Source organism: Salarias fasciatus, chromosome 20 (assembly GCF_902148845.1).
Source record: "Salarias fasciatus chromosome 20, fSalaFa1.1, whole genome shotgun sequence".
Lineage (NCBI taxonomy): Eukaryota > Metazoa > Chordata > Actinopteri > Blenniiformes > Blenniidae > Salarias > Salarias fasciatus.
The window spans coordinates 30,049,792-30,074,006 of record NC_043764.1 but is presented as its reverse complement, the minus strand read 5'-3'; the positions used below and the strand labels follow the sequence as shown (position 1 = coordinate 30,074,006).

Here is a 24,215-nt window from a genome sequence, read left to right as displayed (position 1 = left end):
AAATAATAAATAGAAGTGGAGTGATGGGAAACTCTTCAGGGATGCCAACGACTTGAGTTTTATTTTTAATTCCACAATCCAAATTTAACCTTGTGAACTGCAACTGGAAGGAAAGGTGGAGGCACTGGGGGAGAGGAGGGGAGGGGGCGGAGTGACTCTCAACTGCTGGGTTGTGACCCCGAAGCGGGCTCTGCACCTCTGCCTGTTCAAATAAAGGAGCACTTGCTGATGCCAGTGAGAAGAGCACTGCAATAGTCCAAGCATGAACAGCAGAACAGTGGATGATCAGAATGATCAGATTTGGGATATTTGTCTGAAGTGGGAAAAACAGGAACTAAAAACTGATAACCTGGTCGTCAGTCGATCAGTTGGTGTCAAATTGGACTCCAGGATTTCTGATGAACTGTTTCAGGTTTCTTAGTGGAAGCTCCAGAGATGTGGTCAGAGCAGAGGTGGGTTCAAAGGCCAAAGAAAACCATTTTAGTTGTGTCATCGTTAAGTTTGAGAAACTTTGAGACAACAGGACTCCATTTAAGAGGGATGAAACTGCTTGGATCTGTGGGTTTTAAGGTATGTATAACTGAGAATCATCGGCGTAGAGATGAGAATGTAAGCTGCTCTGATCTGGGCCAGGGGCAGTAAGGAGACTGAGAAGAGAATCAACCTGAGGACTGAGCCCTGCGGCACCCCTCAGATCAACCCAGCAGCTGAGGATGAGCAATCTGCGAGTGGAATTGAGAAGGTCCTTGTGGTGAGGCAGGAGCAGAGAAGGCTGAGAGCCAGACCACTGATCCCTCCCCAGTCCTCTCAGCGGTGGAGAAGTAAGCTGTGGTCAATGGTGTCAAATGCAGCACTTAAAGCTAAAAGAACTAAACCAGAGCAGTGACCTCTCAGTCAGCAGCGAGCAGCAGGTCGTCTCTGTCTCTGCTGTGAAAAGCTCTGTGACCACATTGAAAGTTGTTCAAAACATTGTTAGAGTTCATGAAGAAAATTATTTTCAGAAACAATAAAAATGATGGTTTGGAGATTGACCAACAGATATTTAAATGACACTGGATCAGGATTAGGTTTCTTGATAGACATGTTTAAAGCAGTTTGGAACCAGTGGACGGGAAGACAAAGGCCACAACATGAAGGCTAAAGGCAGAACAGGAAAGCTGAATAAACGCTACAGCCACACCACAGATGCTCAAGCAGTAAGATACTATTAAAGCCTCGACAGAATACTAAAGCCACAACAGGAATGCTAAAGCCAGAAAAGATTGCTAAACCCACATCAGAAATGCTCAAGCAATAAAATGAATATAAAAGCCTCAACATGAAGCAGTACAGGAGTTCATGAACCCAGAGGACACAGCCTGTGTTCAGGTTCAAGATCCGCAACATCCGAGACTCTGAGAATAATAATAACAACACTCTCACAGCAACAGTGGAAAATCAGAGTTGTTACGGATGATGTTAGGGACGGTGGAGTGTATGGGAGAAAGGAGTAACAGGAGAGAGTAAAATTCATAAACAAAGAGACGAGACAGAGAAACTGTGGAACTGGGTAAAGGGAGGAGAGAGCGAATGTGGAGGAGTGCGAGAAGAAAGTGGAAGAGGGTCAGCTGGAGTGGGCCGGGAGGCAGAGGGATCGATAGCGAGCAGCGAGACAAAGAGTCAGAGTGAGTGGGAAGTGTTGGGTGTGAGAGGAAAGAAAGACGGGATGATCGGAGCGGAACATGCTGCGTGTGGTTACCCAGTGAGTTCAGGTCGTTCACATTCAGCCGTAGCGTCGGTGCAACACTGCACAAAGACAGACGCTCTGACAGCAGAATGAAGGAGAGAAAGTGTTCTGCTGCAGCACTGCCAGGCTGAGAGGACCCACAATTCACTGCTCATTTACATATGATCAGCGCTCCGAGCCACACTCGCTCTCAGCTCAGAGCACTGAAGTCAGGCGTGAAATTTACACAACCCAAATAATAAAGGAAAACAGAAATATTCACACTTGACAATAGCCAGCAGTCCCTTTTCCTGTAATCTGATTACACAGTTCTAAAACCTATTTTATTCAGCCTTTATCAGGATTGATTTTCTACAGGGACACCAGGCTCATGCTGCTGTTGCTTCAATGCAGACAGAAACAAAAGTAAGAAAGAGTCACTTCTTATCTCTCGTCATTTAGCATGTTTCAATAATCCAGACATGGCTGCACAATAAATTAGGAAGTTATCTTTACAGCCATCTCAGAAAGCTGACTGATCTGCTCTGAATTATGTTTCCATGCTCTGTGTGGCACGTTTCATGTTGTATCAGCAGGACTCAGTTCACGTTAGGGATGCACTGAAACCGAGAACAGCGCTCGTTCTCGAGAAAACTCCCCAATATCCAAAACAACCTGGCAAGTATCACAACACCAACAACTTAACAACCAGTGTACTAACCACCCATTTGGACAAGTGGAGTTAGCCAGATGTCTCTCATTAATTAAAATGCTCAGTGGATCCAGGAGGATTTTAATCGGATGCACAGCCTGAACATATCATTGTGTATGGAGTTAAAATGGACTCTTTGGCATTTATTAAGTACTTTTATCTTTGCTCTGAAACAACAAATAGCGGAAAGTTACTATTCAAGCTTGTACTCATTCTTTAAAAAAATGATATTGTGTTTCTCCAGTTCACTGCCACTCACATTTCCTCCACTGCTGCAGACACTGCTCCAGATCACTGCTGCAGACACTGCTGCAGTGATTCATAACACCCAACTCAAAGTGGAGAGTTGAGACTCCTCATAAACTATCAGTGATGCACAGACTCACGTCTGAGTAGTTTTCCAGGAGCGGTTTTGCAATGATCCTTTATGGTTGATTGTGGGCATTTTCAGGGCAGGACGAGGCCGATCTGTGTTTGACCGAGCAAGCAGATTTAGCACTGAAGGGTGTGTGTGTGTGTGTGTGTGTGTAAGTGTGTGAGTGAGTCTACCCTTGGGTGGATGGAAAGATGAAGTCGTGGATGGATGATGGATGGATGAACGGGGCTTCAAGCACCCTCTCATCCAAACCCTTCCTGGCAGCAGGTTAAGAAACAGGATGATTGTAGAGTTAATGATTCCAGTACAGTGAGCAGATAAGCCTTTATTCTCTCAGCATGTCGCTCTGACATCTGTACATCATGTAACATGATGAGATTACTGAGCAGACTGAATTCCTGAGCGTTGTGACCACGTGGCTTCGGTGGCAGAGTCGTCCCTCTCTGTCCAGTGCAGTTTCCAGATGACATTAACACATTGAAATGAATTGGTCTGCATGGAAATACTACATATGTGACTTTGCTGGGTCCTCTAGCTGCAATATGTAAGATTTCTTATTATGATTATTAGAAGAAGAAAAGGCACCATGGACTTCATCTCTCTCTCTGTAGTACTGTTCATTGTGTATTGTGTAACCCCCCCATGGTGAATATGGACAAACCTCTCACTGCTGGTTTACGGATTTGAAATGCTTGTTCTTAATAGCTAATGTCAACTGGATGACCGTGTAAATGGCATAAATTAAGGGAGAGAGAGAGAGAGAGAGAGAGAGAGAGAGAGAGAGAGAGAGAGAGAGAGAGAGAGAGAGAGAGAGAGAGAGAGAGAGAGAGAGAGAGAGAGAGAGAGAGAGGTTTCAGCACCATGGACAGCTCCACACCAGAGCTGCACTTTTCCTCATCATTTGGTTCTCTTACCCAAACAAGGAATGTGCTGTAATGTGTTGTCATGAGATGTAAAGGCAGTGTTTGACTCTGGGGATGTGAATCACTGTTTAAGTTTTATTAATGGTGTCTTCTGATCTTGATTTTGTTCGAGTCAGCAGGCACGAACCTGCCTAACATAGAAGTTGTCATTGGTGTGTCTGTTGCAATTTGCGACTGTCTGTCGACCAAACCTGAGAGCTAACAGCACATGTGATGTTTGGTTGAGTGATTTTGTTTCCCACATCAGTGTCTGTTCTGGTCAGGTGATAATCAGACTGCATGTGGTTATTCAGAAGAATATATGCAGTATTAAAAAAATTAAATCATGAGAACTAAACAGCCGCTGTCTCTACTCTGCACACATTTTTGTAAATTTTCCATTAAAAGCACAGTTGTTTTTCTGCAAGTTCACTGAACTCCCTTTACATCACTATCCGCAGTATAGTAAATAAAAAAATGCAGCAAATGTATCACAACAGACCAATAATTCTGCCATGAGCGCCTTAATCTCTGGATTATAAATCACATCTGTCAAAAAACAGAGGGAGAGGAAAACTCATCTGATATATGTCACAGCAGTGTGTCAGATGTGTTTCATTTCCATACCCAGATGTAACACTGCTGCTCCATTTAGGAGTTTTCTACATATTCTATATTTAGTGACAATTCTGCTATGTGGCTTCTTTGTGGACATAATTATTTTGCTCTACCAGTTAAATACAGAAGTAATAAAGTCTTTCTGAGGTAATGTCACAGCTTTCTGTTGTAATACAGTCATATATATTTGTCCCAGCTGGTTTGTTCCACTATATTTGGTATATGTGAGTTCTGTAATATAAGTCACATGATCAAAAAATGATGACTTACATTCCACTAACAGTTAATATATATTAAATTTCAAATTTCTTACTTCTAACAGTGAGCCTTTGCATACAGAATAAAGTGGCAGGAAAATTTAAAAAGCTTGTTGTTCAGCTCGCATGTTGGAACTCAGAGGGGCTGATCAACCTGAAACACAGCAGAGTGAGGGCCGTTTGGTCTGAAAGATTCATGAATTAATACTTTTACATATATTTCAAAAAAAAAAAAACCCTTGTATTTTCAGTCTGTTACTTTTATTTTATGGTTTGTAGAATCCAAGACAAACTCGTTTAAGTTACAGCATAAAGTTTGACAGGTAAGATTATAAATCAAACCCATTTCCTTTGTGCTTGAAATGAAAACCTTCCAACCACCAATGTCTCCCTGAACACAAATAAAAAACTTTAAAATGAATATTTTGACAGCTTTACTGACGGCCTGCCTGCCAACAGCTCAGAGGAAATCTAATCTCTGCTTTCATGTCTCAACCTGACTACATCTCTCCAATCACTGATAAACATGGAGCTTTTTAAACTTCATTTTAGCAGAGATAAAGTATTTTATTTGAGGGAGTCCTGGCCAAGAGGCATGTCAATATCATCCAAACGAGTGAGCAGAAAGACAAGAAAAACACAATCAAGACATCCTTCATCCAGACTTCAGTCCAGCTAAAGAAAAGCAATGACATTCTGCTGCAAAAGATTCTGCTTGGGGTGATGAAATGCTGATGCTGCAGGGACTTTTTTCAGCTGTTCCAGGATCACAGTTCAGTAGGTAAAGGCTTTTACAAGTCAGACAGAATTCTGGACTCTGGACTCAGAAGACTGACACAGATGTCATGAGGGGGAGTCCTCACTGCTGGCTGGAGACAATTAGATCATGAGCTTCGATCTGCTGGTTTGAATATTTGTCAGTACGGGGAGGCATGATGGGAACTGTCTACCTGAGGCTGAAAGGAATAAATGAAATGATTCTAATTATTCTGTGGAGGTAGACGAAACTACACACATCACAAATGAGGCTCAACTCTGTTATTTTACCATATGTGTGAGGTGAAGGAGGCTGATCTGGGCTTTGGTCATGTCAATGACGACAGGAAAGCAACATCAATCTATATCTAAGGTGGAGAAGTTAAACTGCACACAAGTTGGTGGTGCAAACATATGAAGGCACATCGGTTATGGAATTGAAGCTAAATGGAATGCAGCCAAAAATCACACACTGGGAGCATTGTCAACCCACTGCTACAGACACAAGTCAACTTCATCCTCTCTCAGTCTGCTAGATGATCACTGAGTGTGAAGTTTTTTTTAAGATTCCAGAAGGCTTCAGCTCATTTCAGCAAATCTACAAACTGCAGCCATCTGTTTGATGAAGTCTGATGTTTAACGCGCAGCAGCTGCCAGATGGAAGTCAAACTCCAGACTTGTTAAGACCGTCATGTTCTGCTGTGCAGAGATTATTGTAGAAGAAGCCAGAGATGACTGGGATGGACAGGCTGCTGGGATGGACAGGCTGCTGGGATGGACAGGCTGCTGGGATGGACAGGCTGCTGGGATGGACAGGCTCCTGGGATGGACAGGCTCCTGGGATGGACATGGCCTCTGGCTCTCTGAAGCGTCCTTCTCATGGTGTCCAGCGCGGTTTTCACAGAGACAGACGTACTGCTCTGTGTTATTCAGGGTGATGGACATACAGTGTGACTCTGCTCCTCTCGGGTCAGTGACTCCATGAAAACCTCGAGCAACCAGCGTGAGTCATTTTATGACCTTTTCATGACCTTTTTCAGGAGCCGTGAAAAGTGTTGAACCTGGTCGACAAGATGAGAGACAAAAGCTGTTTCACAGGATCCTGGACAGCATCAACTGTCAAATGGAGACGAGACTCAAGAACTTGGGGGAACTTAATTTTCTGCTCTTGGTGAACAGTAAAGGGTTTGGTGAACTGTCAGCCCTCTTTAATGATGTAAAAACTGCATATCTCTCTCTCTCTCTCTCTCTCTCTCTCTCTCTCTCATGGTGTTCATTGTGTATTGTGGAAGCTGCATGCTGATTATGGTGAAACATCACGTTATTGTTTTATGGATTTGAAATGCTTGTTTTTATTGATGTCAACTGGATGATCATGTGAAGTCATTAATTAAGAGCAAGAGGGGCAGCACATGCATGTAGCATCGCCCCCTCATGCAGACTGCCCCGCCCCCTCAGTCAAAATGTCATATTTCATGAAAAAAATTAAGGTTTCAGTCTATTATGTGCTTAAAAAACAACAGCAGACTCCGCTGGCTTGGTCAAATCAAATCAATATGAAGTGCTGTGTTATTGAAAATTCCAAAACAGACGAGACTCCAGCTCTGCTAAAGGTGAGAGCTGGTTATTTTATCATTTGCTTTGTTACTATTTGTGCTTTTTTGCAATGTGGTTAATGATCATATGTTGTTGGACATATTAGATCAGCACCTCTGATCTGTGGATTCTGTTTTTGTGTTGCTCGGTTACGTTTTCTCCACCTATGCGTCACCCACGCCCCCCCGTCACCCCCCCACCCCCGTCGACACTCGGCTGGAGCCGGGACTGGCAGAGCGTCAGGGCAGAAGTCAGTGAGAGAGATGCTGAGAGAGGTTTCAGCACCACGGACAGCTCCACATCTGAGTTCTCATTCTCTCCGTCTTGTGTTTCTCACAGAAACAAAGGATGTGCTGTACTGTGTTCTCTTCAGATGTAAAGCTAAGTGGGAGACTCTGGGGACCCGAGTCCCTGTTTAGGTTTTTGTAAAGGCGTCTTACAATCTTGATTTTGTTAGAGTCAGCAGACACTAACCTGCCGACACAGAGAAGTTGTCATTGGTGTGTCTGTCAAAATTTGCCAAACCTCAGAGCTCACAGCACGTCACTGATATCTGGCTGATTGATTTTGTTTCCCACATCAGTGTCTGTCCTGCTCAGGTGACACTCAGACTGAATGTGGTTATTCAGAAGATGAAAGACACTCCTTCCAAAAAAAATAAATAAAAAATAAATAAATAAATAGATAAAAACAAATAAGATACAAGATTAATGGAAAAAATTAGTGCTGTCAATTTTAATCGCGATTAATCCATTGAGGTCTGCCAATTGGGTCAAAGAAAAGAACTAGAGGATAATAGTGTTTTTTCCTGACATTGGGACTGATTTATGAGGATTAGATTCTTCATTGCAATTAATCTCAACTTTAAAAAAGTTAACTGTTGACAGTTCTCCATGAATTAATCACGATTAATTGCGATCAATGCGATTAAAACTGACAGCACTAGAAAAAATAAGATGAATGAAAAGTCAATTCTCAAATATTTTCACACTAAACATCAGTAGAACTGCTGTCGCTCTTTAATTCTGCAGAAGCTTCAGTAAATTTAGTAATCGTAAAATAATAAAAGCACTGTTGTTTTTTTCTGCAATTTCATGAAACTCTTTTCACCATTGTCTGCAGTTTCCTAAATAGAAATTGCCAATAATTCTACTGTGAGCGCCTTCATCTCTGGACTATAAATCAAATCTGTCAAAAAACAGAGGAAGAGGAAAACTCATGTCTTCCTGGTGGATCAGATGCATTTCATTTTCCATCCCCAGATGTGACTCTGCTGCTCTGTTTCCAATTCAGCTGCATATTCTAGAACATTTACTGTAAATTCTGCGATGCGGCTTGTTTTTAGCTGCTCTGCCAGTTAAATTCAGCAGTAATGAAGGTTTTTCTACTGTTGCAGTTTTCTGTTGTAATGCTGAAATAGTTAGTGGTCCCAGATGGTTTGTTCCTCTATATTTTGATTTATAAGTCACTTCTGTAATATTCACATGATCAAAAAATGGTGACTTATATCCCAGTAAAGATGGTAAATATATTTACTGCTTTCCACAGTAATTTCTTACTTTTACCTTTCAGTGACGAGTAAACCATGTCCCCACTTTCAAAACAACTAACTGCAACCGATAGCCCATTTTCAGACCTGAGTCTGTTTGTTTCATGATTGCTCTGGTTGTTGCTTAATTTCAAGCTCTATTTCCACACTCATAAACAAGCAAGGCATTTCGAGCCTCTGGTGGAGCGCACCATATTAGAAAGGGTGATATGGAAATGACCACTCTCAGGAGGTAATAGCTACTTTGCGCTAAATGTGACCATGCTGTTGCTTGTAGAAATGGGATTTATGTATTTGCAAAAGGCCTCTCCAGAGACGAAGCAGTGGTGCCAATTCATCTCCCAGCAGTGCTGCGAAATTTTAACCAAGCATCAAAGGGCAATAAGAGCCTCCTTAAGAGAGCAAACAAAAGAGAGCGACCTCTGATTATGGATGGAAAACGACGAGATGTCTGAGTTCTGCTCCAAACACTAATATCCTTTATTTCCTCTTCCTGCAGAGTGGCTTTCAGCTGTCGGGTCAATACTGTGCAGACAGTAAAGACTCTGGAGCTGAGAGACTCGGGTCCTGCTCACGGCTCTCTGAAAGGCCCGATGGAGAGAAGTACAATCACAACTCTCAGAGAGAAGCCAGACCCGCTGGTGTGTCTTTATGTACTTGTTGAAAGCACTCAGTGTGGCTCGTGAGAGCAGCAGGTTGTAAAGAGAGCCCTCCCTCTGAATCCTGCACAGTTCTAATGTGCCGTCCATCAGCAGCCACCGGCCGTCACTCTGCACAGACCCGGCGCCAAACTTTCCACGCTGTCCCAAAGTCAGCGGCAGAACAGTGGAAGGTCTTCCAGAGGACTCTTCATGTCTTTGTTCTTGATTCATAAATGTGATCTCAGGCTTATGAATATGCAACTTAACTGCAGCCCATTACATTGAAATTAATGAACAGAGCAGGACGAGACACCTTCTGGTAATGAGGTGTGATTATAGCTGCACGCTTCATAAGCTGGTCGACACCACGACTGAATCCAGAAGACTGTTGATGCCTAATTATCAAATCTAGATCCTGAAAGAAAAGGCTTCATTTTCAGACAGTTCAGCCAGAATCTTTTGAAAAACAGCAGTTCAGTTCATTTGTTTGAGTTTTCAGCAGCAGGCTTCAGAAAAGTCACTGCAGAGATAAACTGTCTTGTGGCGGCCGAGAGTTCAGAGTGACGTCTCTGCTTGATTCTTCAATGTCGGCTCTTCCGATCAAAGCAGAATTTGCCAAACGTGCACAAGATTCAAAAAATCTAAACCCGTCATTTCAGTCACTGCAGTGCATCTGCACTCTGCACACTGATTAAAAAGGTTTCTGATTCAATAAACTATCAATAACGCTGAGATGTCCCAGAAACTAGAGAAAATCAGCAGCTGCGTTTGCATTCCTCCACCTACATGAAGCGGCAGACCGAGTCGAGTTTATATTTCTGAAAAGTCGCTCTGAGATGTGAAATGGCTTGAAGTAATGAGGAGTCTCTGAAATGTGGAGGAACAGAAATGTGGCGGTGCGAGGAACAGAGAAGAGCTTGATGGGACATTTTCCACCTCGTCTTTCAAGCTAAACATGGACGTCCGTCATAAAGATCTTCATATGACGCACGTTGTTTCTAATGCTGACAAGTAAATGTTCCTCAAAGGCTTCAACTGAATAATTAGCGGTCATGTAAACATTTCATTAAATCGGTCAAAGAAGACCACAGAGACATTTGACCAACCAGGAAGCGGGACAGCGGCGTCCTCATCATCTGAAGCACCAAGTGAAACAAGGTGACTTTAGCATCACCTGTTTTCCTCCTTTCTGCCTCATCTAACAGGAAAACAACCAGCGACAAATATTATATTGCACTAAATATAGCTGGAGGAAGAAACTCACACTCTGTTCGTGGAGCCGTTCCAACACCTGACAGAAGAACCGCAGCAGACGGATTCTTACCCATCATGTAGATCTTGTTCCCTCTGACGAAGGGCGTGGCTCCGTACCGCGGCGTGGGCATGGAGGTCGTGGCCTGCCACTGGTCCTTCTCCGCCTCGTACACTCTGACCAGGGCCTGCGGGGCGGTGTCTGCTCCCATCCCGCCCAACGCGTACACCTTCCCATCTGCACAGGAGAGACAGCGGACACTTAGTTTAACTCTCATCAGGAGGATTTCTGCTCAGTCTGTCTGTGAAACATCGAGGTGAAACCAGAAACATTTTCTTTACGAGGCTCATGGATTCACGATTAAAAAACACATGAAAGAAAGGCATGAGATTCAGAGTAATCTCCACCATCAAAACCTTTTTGAAAGCCATATTTTCAACAATGCAGAAGCAGAAGATAACACTGATGTCTAAACTGAGGCTTGTTTGATGCAGTTCACAGCATTTAAAAGAACTCATGCTGATTGTTAATGCAGGTGAAGTTTGTGTTTGTGGTCTCCCTGTCATGGAAGTTATCCGTCTCCTCCATCTCCAGTTGTTTGAACAATCTGCAGATTTCTTCCCATTTCATAAAAAGCTTCTTTTTTCAGGACAGTTCCAAATCCTGCACTGTCCTGAGACGATCCAGAAAGGAAAGTGCCGAGTAAGCAAACCTGGAACTTCTGCTGAAAAACAGCAGGCAGAAGAAAGAGGAGGAGGATGGAACCGAAAGGAAGCGGCGGAGCAAGAGGAATCCAGATTAACGGCCCATTTGCACTTTGGAAACTGTGACAAGTGAAACGTGATGCAGGCTGAGGGAGAGCGTCTCCACACCCCCGACAGATGACGAACCCGCAGAGCTGTGACTAAAACTGTGAGGAGGGAAGCGCTAATAAATCTGTCACTCGCAGCGCAGCAATCCTCACGCACCCGGGCAGTTATCACTCAGTAAATCCAATCTCACTGCTGTGCTTGAAGCCAGCAGCACAGCAGCTGCATAAAGCAGGAAGACGATGAGGGTGGAGGAGCAGACGAGCTTCACGAGGATCCTGAACCGTGGAGAGGACCATGGAGGCTGCTTCACTGAAGAACTCCACACTGTGTGTTCTTCTCATCAGCCCTGAGAGCCGTCACCAACACAGGAAACATTTTAATTGGGATTTGGATCCATCCAGTGCATAAAGCATGAAAATGAGTCCACACTGATCATTAAATGTTCACAGAGAAGAAGAACAGAACCTCTGAAGAGAGCACGTCTTATTTGTGGCTGATCTGGGACGCCAAACACCAGAAGAGCTCAAAACACACTATTGCAAGTTATTTTTTATTTGCTCCAGTTTAAATTCCTGAATCATTTTATCTCGTTTTTTAATTGCCTTTTTTTTTTTTCTTTTAATTGCTCTTTTGTTTTCTGGTGCCCTGTTCTGTTTCGACGATTTTAATATTATTGTGTTTCTTTTTCGCTGTGAATTACTTTGATTTGCCTTGTGTAAGAATGGTGCGGCAGAAATAAATTCACTTTCCCTTAAACCTGATCAGGGGCCTTATGGAAAATCTGCAGCTTCAACAGACCAAATATCAAGTCCAAAAACTCAACTCGATGACCTTCAGATGAATGGAGTTGCTCAAAAAATGCGCCAAGCTTTAAATATTTACTAAGATCTGAATGAAAAGAGCAGATTGATGAGCATTTTGTCATTTTCAGACCAGTATTTCGAGTCAAACTGAACAACCAGGAGGAAGCTGAGGGGCTGGAGGAGGTGAAGTGAAACAAAACACTTGATCTGAAGTATCTAAACACAGTTTCTTATAAACCTCACTCAGTACTTCACCTGCTTCAGCCTAAATCTCCACTGTGTCACAGCTCTTATACACAGGTGAGGCTCCAGGGTCCTGGTCAGAAGTCCTGGTTTGATCATGTTATGAAAACATAATACTTACTGAGGAAACGTCTCATTTGCTCAGCAGAGTACAATTAGCAACAAAGCTATTTACATTTGAAAAATGAAGGTTTGCATCGAGGCGTTTTTGTTGAACTGGAGGAAATCACATCACCTGGTTTGGACTCAGCCTGTCATGATATTTGATCATCAGCACATGTACGATTCACCTCAGACTGTTTCCTGCGGGTCTTAAATGATTGTTTTCTAGTTTTGTCAGAAGTATTGAAGGAGTGAAGAGGTAAAGAAAACCTTTTTATGTAATTCCAGGACACTGAACACCATAAACCGTCCAGCTAAAGGCTTTTAAAGAAAACTCAAATTTGCTTCTCAAATGGAGAAATTTACTTCAAAACTATTTCAATTCCCATTTAATACAGAGTGAAAATGTGCGAGTGTCGCCTCACTGACAGTATTCATATTAGCACGCTGCTAAAGATGCTATTTGGGGTCATGAACGTAACATTACTGAGAAAAATGAGATGTCAGCATCTTCCCCTAAAATATTTAATGTTGAATGTTAAAGCTGATGTAATGACAAATTGCTACGAAACTCTAAAGAATTAATTCATGAGATACACTTTATATTATGAAGCTCAAACTAATGCCGATATCTATAATTATATGATGTCATACTTACATATGATATAGAATTATAATTAACTCATGTTTTTTAAAGTTCACAACTGCTGAGAAAAGCCTTGATGTGATGAGGATTTTGTTTCTGTTGTCTTATAAATGCAGCAGGAATTCACTTCACAGCTGTGACGCCTGATTCTGGAGAGGCGTGTTTTTATTTCATTTACTTTTTTTACATTTTGTGAGGTCTTTGATCTAAAAGACAATACTGTAAAATTCCTACGTTGCAGCTTAAACGTAGTTATTATCCATCAAAGTGTGTTTCTCTCCTTTCTACAGAAGCAATCAGAGAGTTGTTGACTTGCTGGCAGGCCTGATTATTCCAGCGCAGGACGACTCATTCAGTGATTCCTGCATTAGAGCGATTGTTTATCTCACAGCAGGAGGAAGAAGAAAAAACACATCGAGGCTCAGAGAACAGACGCTGGCAGAGGTGTGTGGTTGTCGTTCTCCTGGGGTGTAATTACTGCTGTGTTACTGGTTAAATGACAGATTACAACAGGAGATGAAGAAAATAACATCAGCAGCAATGAAGTGTGTGTGCAGGTGTGTGTATGCAGCGTGGCGTGTCCTACACAGCCTCTCTGCTCTTCTCACTAATGGCTTTCTAATGGATTTTTATCTTTTGCTCTGACATCCCAAAACCGATGGACAGATGTGCACTCAGCAGAGAACAAAGAGAAATGATTTCAGTTTTCACGGGCGACCTTTGGACGCGTCGCTTCGTCTTTAGTGGAATTAAAAGCCAGAGGCGCAGAGCTGGAGAGGGATTTAACAGAAACCTGCATTCTGCAGCATTTCTGGGTCAAAAAGGGGGAAAATCCAAAAGACACTAATTATTGAAATGATTCTCCATTCTGAGTGAATCAGTTTCACACGACAGAGAAAATAACTACCAGCTGTCAGTCACAGCAAATTACTTTCACTGGAGCTTTTAGACTTTGGAAAAGTCCAATGTCACAGTAATACAAAAAGCCACTGCAGGTACAATGAAATGAAAACCTGTTTTCACTGAGATTAAACCTGAGGAGGAAAAAGAATCACTCACATGCCCACAGGAGAGCTCGGATATCTAAAAGTTTCCTATTAAATGCGCTCTCTGGGGGAAGGTGCTGCGGTAATAAATCAGAGATGCAGGCTTCAAACACCTTTTCTTTCATTAGAGGCGACAGCAAGAATATGTAAAGGTAGCATCAGACTGAATCTTACTTGTCAGACAAATGTGTTGGATTTTCTTCCACTGTGTCAAAGCTGCATCTGCATCCCTCCCCTGTCTGTCACTCCCTCTTTTATTTTGTAATCTTCCTGATGGATTAAATTCTCCCTTCAGGACCAAAAGTCCTGGATCGTCCAGCACTCTGCCCGGTCCTGGACCGGGCCGCCGCAAACAAAGACCTGTTGCTAACGTTGTTCAGCAGGTGTCCCATGTGACAGGTTCTGAACATTCTCCATGTTCTACCATGGCCAGGATCGCTCCGGACCTGGTCTGGGACCAATAAATCTTCTCTGCTGCCATCGCAATCAGAGCGGATCAGGACAGATTTCATGTTCAACACAACAACAAAAGAAATCTCTGTGCTTTATGTGTCAGCTGCTTGAACGTCTTGGTATTTCTCCACACTTCCCGCTACTCTTCGTGTTTCAGCCATTACAGCTCTTTAAAAAATCATTCAGCAAATGTTCGAGCTGAATACAGCAAAAAAGAGAAGTCAACAATTTTAAGTAATTGTTCAAATCTAAAAATACCTGCAGTGTGACGTGACGATCGATATGGAACAATCTCTGGTTTGGCTGAGTGAATGAATGACCTGCAGTGTGCCACGACCACTGTGTGTGTGTGTGTGTGTGTGTGTGTGTGTGTGTGTGTGTGTGCTCTCTAATCGTAGAAAATCTCCTCTAATTAAGGGAACCATTCTATCCTCCTCTGCCGGTCACCTGGGAGACTCCATGGCAACCACGGCGTAACCTCCAGACCGGCCGATTGGTCGGTCGGTCTTTGGAGAGAGAGCCGTCGTCAGAGCGCTGAGGAACTATCTAGAAAAAGATGGAACACGCGTTCAGAAAGCAAAAGGAATAAAAATGGCAGCAATCGATATTTTGTCGGCTGCTTTTTGCTTTGATCGTTCTGTTTTTCCTTCCTGTCTTCCATCCTTCATTCTTCCAGCTGTTCCTGTTGCTTCTTGCTGTTTCTTTCACTTTATTCATCATTTTCAACCTTTTTCCTCCCATGAGGTTAAACTGACGGCGTCCTCTCACCTTATTTTGCTCCCTCTGATCCTTCGTACTGGAAGCTCTTCGAAGTGGAAACAAAACATCTTCAAATTTCTGTCTCCAGTCTAATAAGCCTCACGAGGCTTTGGTTCGCTGCAGTTAGTACCGTGCTAAATGTTCCCCCCTCAAAGGTGGCATCAGAAATGTCTCTTGATTAGTGTTCTCTCCAGAAATTACGAGCATGTTCAATCCACTCAGTGACAGTCCTCCTCCCTGCAGCAGTAAATCAGAGACGCCGTCTCGCCGGACCGGTTTGTCATAATATTTCTGCAAGAAAATGAAAAGAAGGCATGTCGGCTGTGTCAGAAAAAGAGAAACAAAACTGACGTACAATTACTCCAGTGGAGCAACACACAACCTCATCATGTCCATGATGGATGCTTCCACTTTCTCAAAGGACCAGAACAAGTACGAACCTTTAGCCAGCGCTCATTAAATGTCATAAAGGCTAATTTGCTCTCCATGCACAAGCAACATGTGGAGGACATTCCTTGCTGCACAGCCTCTGAGTTGACGCTACGCACTTCTCCAACAGCCCTGAAGGCTCCAGGATGCTACAATACCCACAGTGCAGTGTGTACAGCAGACTGTACGCTGAGGGGCCGGGCTCTCTGGGGGGTCTACGGATCTTTATGTGACTACTCGGAGCAGTTTGGACCCAGATATCCAATAACTCCATCATGCATCATGGCTGCTGATCAGCAGTGCTAGCCAGACACTCTCATGTTTGACACTGCTGAAGCTCTTTAACCGCCTGGTGAGAGAAGAACAGACAGTTCATAAAGACGAAGCTTCCAGCCAGATGTGATCCCACTGAACTCAGTGGAAGATAAAACCTGCAGGCCTCTGTTAACGGGACGAACTCACAATGGAAACACGATGCAAGACGCAAAATGCAAACCTCCAGAGTACTGCAGCAGGTTGAAGACTGAATCAAGCATTAAACTGGATTCTAACGTGAGATCTCAATGGAGGAATTGCACCGACGTGACATTTACCAGACACTGTCTTTTCAAGAGAGTAGAACAGCAAAACTTTATCTATTTATTATTATTATTATTATTATTATTATTATTATTATTATCTTTATAAATACTTTATTTTATCAGGAAATTCTTTGATTCTTGATTTGAAGCAGCCTTAATAATTTGTAATAAAGTGAATCGGAGCTTCGTGCTGCTCTCGCCTCACAGCATGTTATTCCTCAACTACTATGAAGTAATTAAAGTACAGATATATAAAACAGAAGTAAATCAAAGCAACAATACAAGCTGTCAACAACTGCAAAGCTGCTCTTGTTTTAGAGAAGTTTTACTGATCCCTGTCAGCAGCTGAGGTTTTCATGACTTTACTGACAAAGCTTTTGTCTTATATAACTATTACTGTTTCTTTTAGTGTCGTCAGAAAATCAGCTGCAAAAAATGAGGTATTTTAACCACTAATGCTTTAAAATATTCTTCAGTAATTTCTGAGGCCTAAAAGATAACAATCAATGACACTGACTCTTTTTCCTGAACACTCGCTTCTTTTTTATATCCCTTATTTCTTGAAGCACAAAACAGCTCAATGTAAAGCTGAAAAATTACTTTAAATGACTTAAAGATTGAATATTAAATCACCTTCAATCAGTCTGCTCCGTCCTGCGGTTCATTAGGCCCACTGGGGATCCGAAACACTCAGGCTGTCAGACATGTTGAATCTGTGGGTTTTCTTCAGGGTTTGCTTCCTTTTCAAACATTTACCACCGACCTGCTGACCTCTGAAGGTTAATCTGACCAGAGAGGAGTCACCAGGCTCTTTGTGGAGCCTCCTGAGTCTCAGTTCAGCCTGGATTAAACACACTGAACATGAATGGAGAGAGAAATGACAGCAAAGCCAAAGGTGAATAAATAAAAGTTAGAGCAGCAGGACAGCTTTTAAAACTATTTTCAATGCAGTTAATCTCCTCTGTAAAATACATTTATGAAGAACTGCAGTCGCCTCCTGGGCTTTCTGGTGACCATCCCCTCTCAGTCGGTTTATTTATCTAAAGTGCTTCAGCTTCATGGAGGTCCAGACTCTCCTCATGAACACCGAGCCAGAAGAGATCTCATGTGTTCAGCTGGTGCTGAGCGAACCTCAGGGTTTCCTCCCGGTTGAACTGAAGGCGTCTCACCTGTCATCCATCCGACAAGCCTTCCAGATTCTCTCCATCACGTCAGCCTCAGTCTGACTGCTTCCTGCATTCTGCTCTGAGCTCCTCCGAGATAAATGATGACTGTCCTCTTCATGATACGTTAGAGTTATTTCAGCAGGTTAACTTAAACTTCACTGCTGCTTTCTTGCATTTCACAAATATCCCAGCTGACGCCGCCTGCTGGTTTATTTATTTACCAGCTGTTAGCTTGTTGCAGCAGACTTTGGCCACCTGTAACTCGCTGGCTTAGTAATCCTGCTGTGCCTTCTCTCCTCTGGAGAGACGGAACACTCGGTCAGATACTGAGTCTGATAAATACAGCATGCTGGAACAGAACGATCCATCATTCCACCTCAGCGGCATTCGCTCAGAGAGCTGGAGTAAAAAGGTGGAACAGCTGAGAAACAGCTTTATGAACACACACACACACACACACACACACACACACACACACACACACACACACACACACACACACACACACACGTTCTTTGTGAGAGCTCACACATGTCAGTGTAAAATAGCCATCTTTCCATCTTTTCTTCTGTCATTCATGTGACGCAGATCCATTTCAATGTAAACTGAAAGTCAAAGCGAAGTATTAGGAGAACCACAGAAACACAAATCAAGGCTAAGAGAGGTGAGAGAGCACCGAGAAGGACATGAATCCAAAGTCAGAAAACTTGGGAGGAGAGATTAATCGATGAAACAACATTGTTTAAACAGTTTAAAAGTCAAATAAAAAACATCACACAACAACTTTGTTGACCAACTTTTTGGCTAAATGGTTGTCAGGGCTTTTATTGTGAAAACCCAAATAAAGATCTGCTGTTACCTAACCTGTGGTCGCTCCATCTACCAGTCATAAAAAGAAAAGTTCAGTTTCCACGGCTGGTCCTTCCTTGCTTTGGTCTGATCAGGGTTGAAAATGAAACTGAGGAAATGGAGCAGTGGAGCAGTTTCTACCAATTTCACACAAACCAGCAGGAGCAGAGCTGCCTCTTAAAGCTGTGACGGCAGTATTTCCCTCTTCTGTGACAGAAAGGACTCAACCTCCCACAGGGACGCTTAAAGGCCGCTGCACTCCTTCTAATGAACGCTGGTCAATAGTCAGCATGGTTCACCTCCAGACCCAGGAGGGCTGGGCTCTTTATCTTTACAGGGATCGATGCTCTGACTCACACTCTCTTCAGATGTGCTGCTTGTTTTTCTTTCATTCCTTTTTTACTCCTCCCTGCATTGTTCCTCTCTCCTTTAACTTTTGGCTGCGGCTGTCATGGAAGACCCTCTATCTATCCAATGAGAGCAGTTTGGGGTTCAGAGTCTTGCTCAAGGGCAAGGGGAGATGGTGAATTGAGTCTACAACCTTCTGATCGACTGTACCAACTCAGCCTCAGCCGCCCCAGGCCTGCTGGAGGATGAGTGCAAGAGGCAAGGCTGGAAAACCTGCTGAGAGCCTCTGAAGGAGGGAAGCTGAGGGTCTGAGTCGTCACACTCCGGGGTCTCACCGGGAAACAGGAAGGCCACCAGGTTCACTGCTGAGGCTGCAGAAGAAGCCAGGCGGCGGCCGTGGATCAGCAGAGTAGACCTGCTGCTGGGACACAGGCTGGGGTCTGATCAACGCACACGGCACACCAAATTTCATCAATAGGCAATCTAAACACACACACACACGCAATCAAGCCACCAGTGAGTGGTCTCCCACGGTACAGGACAGTCTTTCATTTGTGAGCATCACAACTCTGAATCACAAATGTGTAAAAGCATTTGTGATCATGTGTGGCAGCACGGTTCAGAGATATAAAGTCCACCTGCTCTGCTTCTTTCTCCGACTGTGCTTGAGATGAGTGTTACTCTCATTTAAAGTTTCACAAACCCCGTCCCTCCTGCATGCACATGTCACATTAAAGTATTTAATATTCCATTCTATCTAAAGCAAACTTACTATTCTATATAGATACTGTACTTTGGGAGCAATGCTATTCTGGATTACTGAAGTATTTCATCTCTATTCTTTTCTAGCCTTCAAAGAACACTGGTGAAGAATCAGAGAGGAGAAACACGACCTGACAGCCAACCTTGGAAGTGACTGACGTCTTATTCAACTCCCCCTTCACTGACCACAGTTTCCTGCAGACATCTGAAGCCAGTCAACTCAGAACATCAGTGGCTGAGATGAGATGGAGGGATGACGGCGAGCTGCTGCTGCAGACTGAGGGAAACAGACGGAGACTGACACACACTGACACACACTGACACACTGCAGCGCTGTGTTTAGAGCTGCAGGTCAGTCGATGGTCCTGAGAGACCCTTCACCTGCCCACGGCCCCCACAGCAAAGTGGATTCTTCAAATGCAGAGAAGTCGGATGATTTTTGGAGAAACAGATTTGAATAAAGGAGCAGAGATCTCCTTCTCTGCCTCGGTCTGGAGAGAAGAGCAGCTTCTTACCAACAGCTTCACAGTTTTACAGTTTACTTCTTCAAGCCCACTTTGCAGGAATGGGACGACAGGAGGTTAGAACTTGGTTCCACCATCCGACCCACAGTCAACTGAGCCACGTTCGACTCCTGATACATTAGTTTTGTTGAGCAACCTTTGACCTTTGGCACCTGGAGCTCTCTTTGCTGGCATCAGGCCGTACGTGTCTACAGAGAGACGATGAAACAACAGACTCCTGGGTCTCAGTCAAACCATGACGTTGGTAAATAGAAACTTTCTGAATTGTTTAAACCACTTTCTTGGTTGTTTTGCACCTTTGTGGGAAAACAAGTTTGCTCCTTCGTCCACCTGTCTTGTATGGAAAAAGTACAATTCCTCCAGAATGTGGCCAGAGAAAAACAGCGGAGAGTCTGAACTCCCTCGGCAGGTAGAATAGACGCCAGCAGCTAAGAGGTTAAATGTGCTTGTTTACAAGTTGCTGCTGGCAAAGCGAGCTCCTCAGTGGGGCTCAATGTGCTGCAGGAGGAAGATGCAGCAACAGGAAATGGACGGTGTTCATAATAACTGTTATTTTCAAATTCCTCATTTCCAGAAACTGTGACTTTGCTTCCCACACCATGAGAGAGCTCCTGAGAATACATGATCACGGAGAGGCTGAGTGTACCAACACATCCGGTCTCATCTCACAGCTCAGCAGTGACAATCACCCTGAAAACACACCTGTGTCTCCATCGCATGGAGGATAAATGGTTATTTAACAAAGTCCTGAGGAAACATACATTATAATCACTTTATTATCTTCAGATTCCAGAATTATGCCTTTTTGATGGAGACAATAAACATGAATTGTTGTTATTGACATATTAAGAAAGACAAACCAACACAAAGTAATTTTCCTAAATTCAGTTAAAAGTCATCTTCATGCATTTGATTCACAATGATAAAAAAAAAGATGACAATGACTGATTCTGGTGTGAAGATTTCCACACTGCAGCTAAAAGTCCACACACTCTCCTGCAGCCCTGATGAAAGGTAGGAGCGTGGGCGAAGGCCGGGCATCAGCCAAGTACAGGAATAGTTTGCTGCTGCTATAGATAGCTTTCTGTGACGCACCAACAGTGGACGATGTGGACAAACGAGGGGGAAGAAAACCACGGAGCAGCTCAGAGGGAAGGGAACGGAGACACAAGAAACATCAGTCATGTCAGCAGCGCTGGTCAAGACCGAAACACATCCGTTTATTGAGACAATTAAAGACCCACATCATACACAGCGGACGGAGTTTACAAGAGAAAGCAGAGATCAGTCAGCTCTAAAAGATTCTGCCAATGCCACAGAAATCAAAGAGTAAAAAGAACAAACTGAAAATATAGTTTACTCCATGAGTGTATTATTATTAGTAGTATTATTATTGAAACAAGGCTGTGTTGCACAAAACCATGCATTTATCCAGTTTTCCATCTGTTAGTTTTTTAAATCAAATTCAGCTTCCATCAGCCATCAGCTGAGTGTGTATCATTGTAATCGGTGCACCAGGAAATCTTACACTGACAAATGTTCTGTGTTGTTCTGAACGCAAACTGAGACTGAATACGATACGTTTCTCATTGTATATTTTTCTGGGAATTCGGAATCAAATCGAAATCAAATCGGAATTAAAGCACTGAAGTCTCGCCTCTCGTATTTAAATCTTCATAAACATCCACACTACGACTGGATAAGTGAGATTAAAGGAGAGTGAATGAATCATTTGGCTCCGCCCACTAAAGCGAGCGCTGCAAATGAGACTTGAGCAGGTCTGGAAGTACTTTAAATTGAAGTTGATAGTTTTTGTACAAAAGATCACTGTAAGTAAAGTGCGTCAGTTCCTGAAGAGGCTCCACAGCCTTGTGACGGCTGAATCAGAATCATGGCAGGAAATCACGAACCAAGCTGCTGTCTTTAGAAACAAAACTTCACTTCCACCTGAAGTTTTCCAGACAGCGTGTTTCCTCCAGAACTCCAGGCCTGCACGTTTCAGCTCTCTGATCTGGTGTTCTTGTTAAAAAGCCCAGTAATGAGCCCTCATTGGAATCAGCTGCACTGCGGCTGGGAGAGGGCTGAGCAGCCTGCTCCACAACCACATGGGAAACATTTGCACTCACTAAATATAGGCTGATTTGTTGGCCGCTGCAAATGGGAGCAGAAATCGACAGGAGAACATTTAGCCCACAGTGAAGCTCGCCGGAGGGAGCACGCTAATTCAGGGCTGTGCGGCCGGCGGAGGACTGGAAGTGGCAGCGATCGTGGATTTCCTGAAGCCAACAGAGACGCTGTGTAATGAGCTCAGACGTTTATTGACATTCCCAGAATCTGACTGAGGTGAATTAGTTCTGGGAGAACGAATGGTTCAAAATATCCTCCCGAACATCGCTCAGCTCCGACCAGCAGCGGCGGGAACAGTTCGGCGCTTCGGCTCTGACAAAGGAGGGTCAAGCACTTCAGAAACCATTCTCCTTTTTCCAGGAGCAAGTGAACTTTTAATGGCTGAATTTAATTTGACACTAAATACTTTAAAAGTTTGGTTAAATTAACTCCATTGTTTTCCATATCTCTGATTGAAAAGCAGCTCAAGATCCCATTCATGACCATTCTGTGCAGTAAACCAGTTTAAATGTCAGCTTTCATGGAAACATTTATAATATTTAATATTTCTCACATATTTAATCTTCATTCCTTTTCTGTTGGGTGACAGTATCGTTTCTCTTAAAGTGCAGCTCTAATGCAGCGGTTCAGTCATTTTACATTTAACATCAATGATGCTTGAATAAAGTGTGTTTAACATCCGAGAGAGAGAGAGAGAGAGAGAGAGAGAGAGAGAGAGAGAGAGAGAGAGAGGTAGATAACAGGTGAGATAAATGACTCACTGAGGGATTTTAGTTGTTCGGCGCCTGAAGCAGAGAAACATGGCCGACTGGACTCGAGGCGGCTGCATTGAGATGAGGAGCTACACGCCATAAATCCCACCTCTCACCTCTTCATTTCACCCTTCAGTGGTGATTATGCCCCACAGCTCTTATATCCACACGGATCCCGGCCTGTTAATGCTGCAGCTCCTGCTGCAAAACGCCGTCGCCACTGCGAGAAGCCTCACTTAAAGATCAGGGACGAAGACGACTCATTTCAGAGGTCACTCTCTGCAGGGTGGTTTTCAATCAACGAAGAGTTTTAAATTAAAAACAAACCAGAATGTTTGACATAACTTTAAATCATCTTTTCACTTCAAGAACTGACTGCTGCCTCAAAAACAACTGTGTGAACTAATTTCACTAAATCACCCTTCATACTTCTACTTCCTGCATTTTAGAGGGAAATGATCTCTTTCTCTAAAAACATGTTTCTATTATATTCTAGAAACAAAGACAGCATTTAAATGGGATCATGATCTGTGGACCTCGATGATCTCTGATCTATTAAACATCACAGTCCAGTCATATGTTGAAGACGTCGTCACTCCTACAGAAAAACCCCCAAACTTTATAAATAAAAGCAATGGGAAGCTGCAGAAGACGGTTAAAAATTCTAGAAAGAGTCATTATAGAGTCAGTATAATTTTCTTTGTCGTGCAAAATGAATACAATCACCTTAAAGTAGACAAAGCCTTTTGTGAACCATGTGATCAGGTGTGACCTTCCTCAAGGACGTTCCAGACACCAACAAGCTCCGTGACTTTATTAGCTGAATATCAAAGCTGTGACAATGAAGAAAAAGAGTTTTGATCTCTTAATAAACTGAAGTGGAGAAAAAGTCTGAAGCAGTGGCTCAATATTGGCCTGAAGAACAATAAACCCAAAAGGAGGATGTGGAACAGGCGCGGCGCATTCCCCCTCATGTCATACAGCGTGGTGTGTGTCCAATAAAGGTGACTTTACTAATGAGGATGAAATCAGAGCTCATTTCACAAAAGCACAAATGAAAGAAATGTCCCAGTTTTCATGTCTGCCACGTTTTGGCTCATTTGGACGAGTTTCAAGAGCTTTGAAATGTTACACACACACACACACACACACACACACACACACACGCGCACAGTCTTGTATTTCTATCCTTGTGGGGACCATCCATTGACTCCCATTCATGTCTAGCCCCTAACCCTGACCCTTACCCTAACCCTAACCCACACCACAACAAAGCCTAACCCTAAAGAAATGTTTTTGCACTTTTACTTTTTTCAGTAACAACAACATGGTCAAGAAAACACTGTTTCTCCTACTTAGGACCAGAAAAAGGTCCCCACAAGGCACGTCGTTCCACGTTTTGCTATCCTTGTGGGGACATTTGGCCCCAACAAGGATAGAAATACAAGA

General features: G+C 43.3%; 1 protein-coding gene across 1 annotated transcript in view; it reads right to left on the bottom strand.

The window, feature by feature from the left end:
• The window catches only part of klhdc8b (kelch domain containing 8B), a 190,508-nt gene that overhangs the window by 54,314 nt on the left and 111,979 nt on the right, over positions 1 to 24,215 (bottom strand). Inside the window, exon 3 of the mRNA XM_030118673.1 lies at positions 10,437 to 10,601. Within this exon, the coding sequence (XP_029974533.1) occupies positions 10,437 to 10,601 (165 nt within the window). The remainder of the gene's footprint in view (positions 1 to 10,436; positions 10,602 to 24,215) is intronic.